The sequence below is a fragment of the Aquarana catesbeiana genome, linkage group LG01, assembly GCF_042186555.1.
Source record: "Aquarana catesbeiana isolate 2022-GZ linkage group LG01, ASM4218655v1, whole genome shotgun sequence".
NCBI lineage: Eukaryota > Metazoa > Chordata > Amphibia > Anura > Ranidae > Aquarana > Aquarana catesbeiana.
The window spans coordinates 954,974,219-954,977,014 of NC_133324.1; the positions used below are offsets into that span (position 1 = coordinate 954,974,219).

The 2,796-nt window shown below is 42.2% G+C and overlaps 1 protein-coding gene across 1 annotated transcript; it reads left to right on the forward strand.

Moving 5' to 3' along the window:
- The first annotated feature begins 339 nt into the window (after nt 1-339).
- Nucleotides 340-2,205, forward strand: LOC141128359 (serine/threonine-protein kinase SBK1-like). Its single transcript, XM_073615606.1, has 3 exons — nt 340-1,028; nt 1,138-1,340; nt 1,426-2,205. Exons 1-3 carry the CDS (start codon nt 827-829, stop codon nt 2,203-2,205), a joined length of 1,185 nt encoding a protein of 394 aa, XP_073471707.1. The 5' UTR covers nt 340-826.
- Nucleotides 2,206-2,796: the final 591 nt, after the last annotated feature.

The following is a 2,796-nucleotide window of genomic DNA, read 5'->3' on the forward strand; positions in this document are numbered from 1 at the left end:
GATCGGGGGGGGGATCGGGGTGTTTTGTGTGCCTGGCATGTTCTACTGTGTGTGTGTGTGTTGGTGCACTCACATAGATGTCTTCTCTCCTCGGGCCGGAACGGAAACTACCGACCCGAGGGGAGATGACATCACTTCCTTTGCTGCTGTTTAGCATACAGCAGCAAAGGAGTGTTCTCATTGGCCGGCGGCGATCGCGAGGGGGGGGCCACGAACGGATGGTCTCCCCCTCATCGCCGATCGCCGCTGGACAAAAGACGACCGCCTCGGGCACCGGGGGGGGGGGGGGGTCCAATCGGACCCCCCACCCGCGGAAGGCAAATCACGTATATGTACGTGATTTTGCCTGTCCGTGCCACTTTGCCGACGTACATCGGCGTGAGGCGGTCGTCAAGTGGTTAAAATCCTGCATCTCCCTTAATCCTGCTTTCTTGTGGGTTTTTTGTGTACAAAACAAATAAAAGTGGGGGGTGGGATATTTTGATTACCATTTCTAAATGGTTAACAACTTAAATGTATTTTAAGCTCCCCTCCATCTCCATTTTATTGTCAACTTTTCAATAGAATATTTTAAAGAAACATGTAAACAGTCCATTATATAGAAAGTAGAAAACAAGCAAAAAAAAAAAAAAAGATAGATATATCTCTAAGATAGATAGATAGATAGATAGAGTGTCCGTGTTGTGCTATTCCTTATGGGACTTTAAGGTCTCATATACACATACATTGGAATGCTCTTCATGGGCATTTGGCAAGTGGTCAGGTGGCATATATGGGGTGTTTTGTTTCTTTTAAATGAAGGAGATCATACATAGGTGTTATTTTAATGAGAGCCAAAACATTGTTTTCTTTTATCCAGATCAAAATGGCTTCTGCTGCTCATGAGGTGGAGATTCTCCTGAATGGACTTTTCTCCTCATCATCACAACGTCTGCGGCAAATAGACTTAGAGAAGAAATTCCACTTCATAAAAGAACTTGGAGTTGGAGCATACGGGTCAGTGCTGCTGGTGAAGGACAAAGAATCAAGTAAGTGTGACCAATTATTACATGTTGTGGATGTTTTCATTTGATTACATGTTTAAAATATTCTCACACAAGTTGTGCCTAATCTTTATTGAACTTTCCCTATTTACAGATCAGAGGATGGCACTCAAGATCATGCAAAAAAGAAAAATAAGTGAAAAAAAATTTCTGATGGAGTTTAGTGTGTCCTCCTACCTATCATCTCATCCCAACATCATCAGGAGTTTTGGCATGGTCTTCCAGACCCAGGACCACTTCATTTTTGCCCAGGAGGTTGCACCACTTGGTGACCTGTTCTTTCTCATTACACCCCATGTAAGTCTGATTTCATTTTATTAAAGATGTAGCAATTTCTAGACATTTTATTAGAAGAATAACCTTTTTTTTTTTTATATTGCAGGTTGGACTTCCAGAAGTCAAAGTTAAGAGGTGTGCAATGCAGATTTCAAGTGCTCTGGAATTTATTTCAGAGATAGGACTAGTGCATATGGATGTAAAACCTGAAAACATTTTGGTATTTGACCAGGAGTGTCATTGCGTGAAAATCACTGACTTTGGTCTTGCTCGTGCCAAAGGAACAGTGATTAGATTCCAGGTTGGCAGTACCTCCTACATGGCCCCTGAAGTGTGTGAACTCACTGGTGAGAAAAAACTGGCTGTAGACTCCACACTGGATGTATGGGGTTTTGGAGTACTCCTCTACCTCCTGATCACAGGAGAATTTCCCTGGAAGGTGGCCATGTCAAAAGACAAGGCATTCAGAAGATTTGTTGCTTGGCAAAGCAATACTCATTGTAATGACCCCCCAGCATCATGGAACAAACTGTCCACATGTCTGTGGAGAATGTTTAGATGTCTCTTAGCTGCGGACTACAGTGAGAGGAGCAAATCAACTAAAATCTTATGTTACATGGGGAGATGCTGGAAAAGGGATTCAACCTTAACTGGTCAGAATCAGATTACTGGCATCACTTCCACCTCATACGCAAGAGATAAAGACTCCCTAAGCAACCATCCTCACAGAAAAGAGTCAAATTTAACTTCCATGTCTTGCCATTTCGTTGCACAGAGTTCTGCATCTCAGTTACCAGGTCAATGTCAAGATAATGCCGTATGCCCACTAATATTGATGGATGACCAGATATCAATGTTTGTTGGGGCAGAAGTGGAAATCACTTGACCAAACGTCATCTGTGTCCTGTGTCATCATCCACCAGGTAAATATCTGTCTTCAAAAGTCTGTATGTATTAATTCTGGATCTGTTAAATTATTTTCATGGAATTGAGCAAGCAAACATTACTTACTGTAAGCAGTGTTTTAGGTTGTCTTTAATGTATAATGGTAAACGCAGGTCCATATTATTGAGAAGAAACACATTTTATGAAGAAAAATACTTAAATTAGTTCAACTGAAAGCTTATCTTGTCTTTTCTTCGTTTCTAGGAAGGATCTGCCTGGATAACTCAGTTGAGTGAGGTCTTGTCATTTGTATGGGGGATGTAATTGGTTATAGGCAATTACTCTTCCCACACACAGTTTGGGTTCTTAACCAGTTGCCAACCGCAACTGGTTACTGATTACTGCATTGGTGTCATTTGTGACAGATATAAGTGGTAGGGCAGTTAATGGTAGGCCCCTTTAGGTCTAGGGTACCCCTGCAACCCCCCTAATAAAGGTTTAACCCCTTGATCACCCCCCAGTTAACCCGTCGCCAGTGTCGCTAAGCGATTTTTTTTTTCTGATCGCCGTATTAGTGTCACAGGTGACACTA

What these genes read in the sequence shown, in the direction of transcription:
- LOC141128359 (XM_073615606.1), top strand. Translation starts at nt 827, where the DNA reads ATGAGAGCCAAAACATTGTTTTCTTTTATCCAGATCAAAATGGCTTCT. An exon ending in GGTGAAGGACAAAGAATCAA is followed by an intron (nt 1,029 to 1,137) that starts GTAAGTGTGACC and finishes CCCTATTTACAG; the next exon opens with ATCAGAGGATGGCACTCAAG. An exon ending in TCTTTCTCATTACACCCCAT is followed by an intron (nt 1,341 to 1,425) that starts GTAAGTCTGATT and finishes TTTATATTGCAG; the next exon opens with GTTGGACTTCCAGAAGTCAA.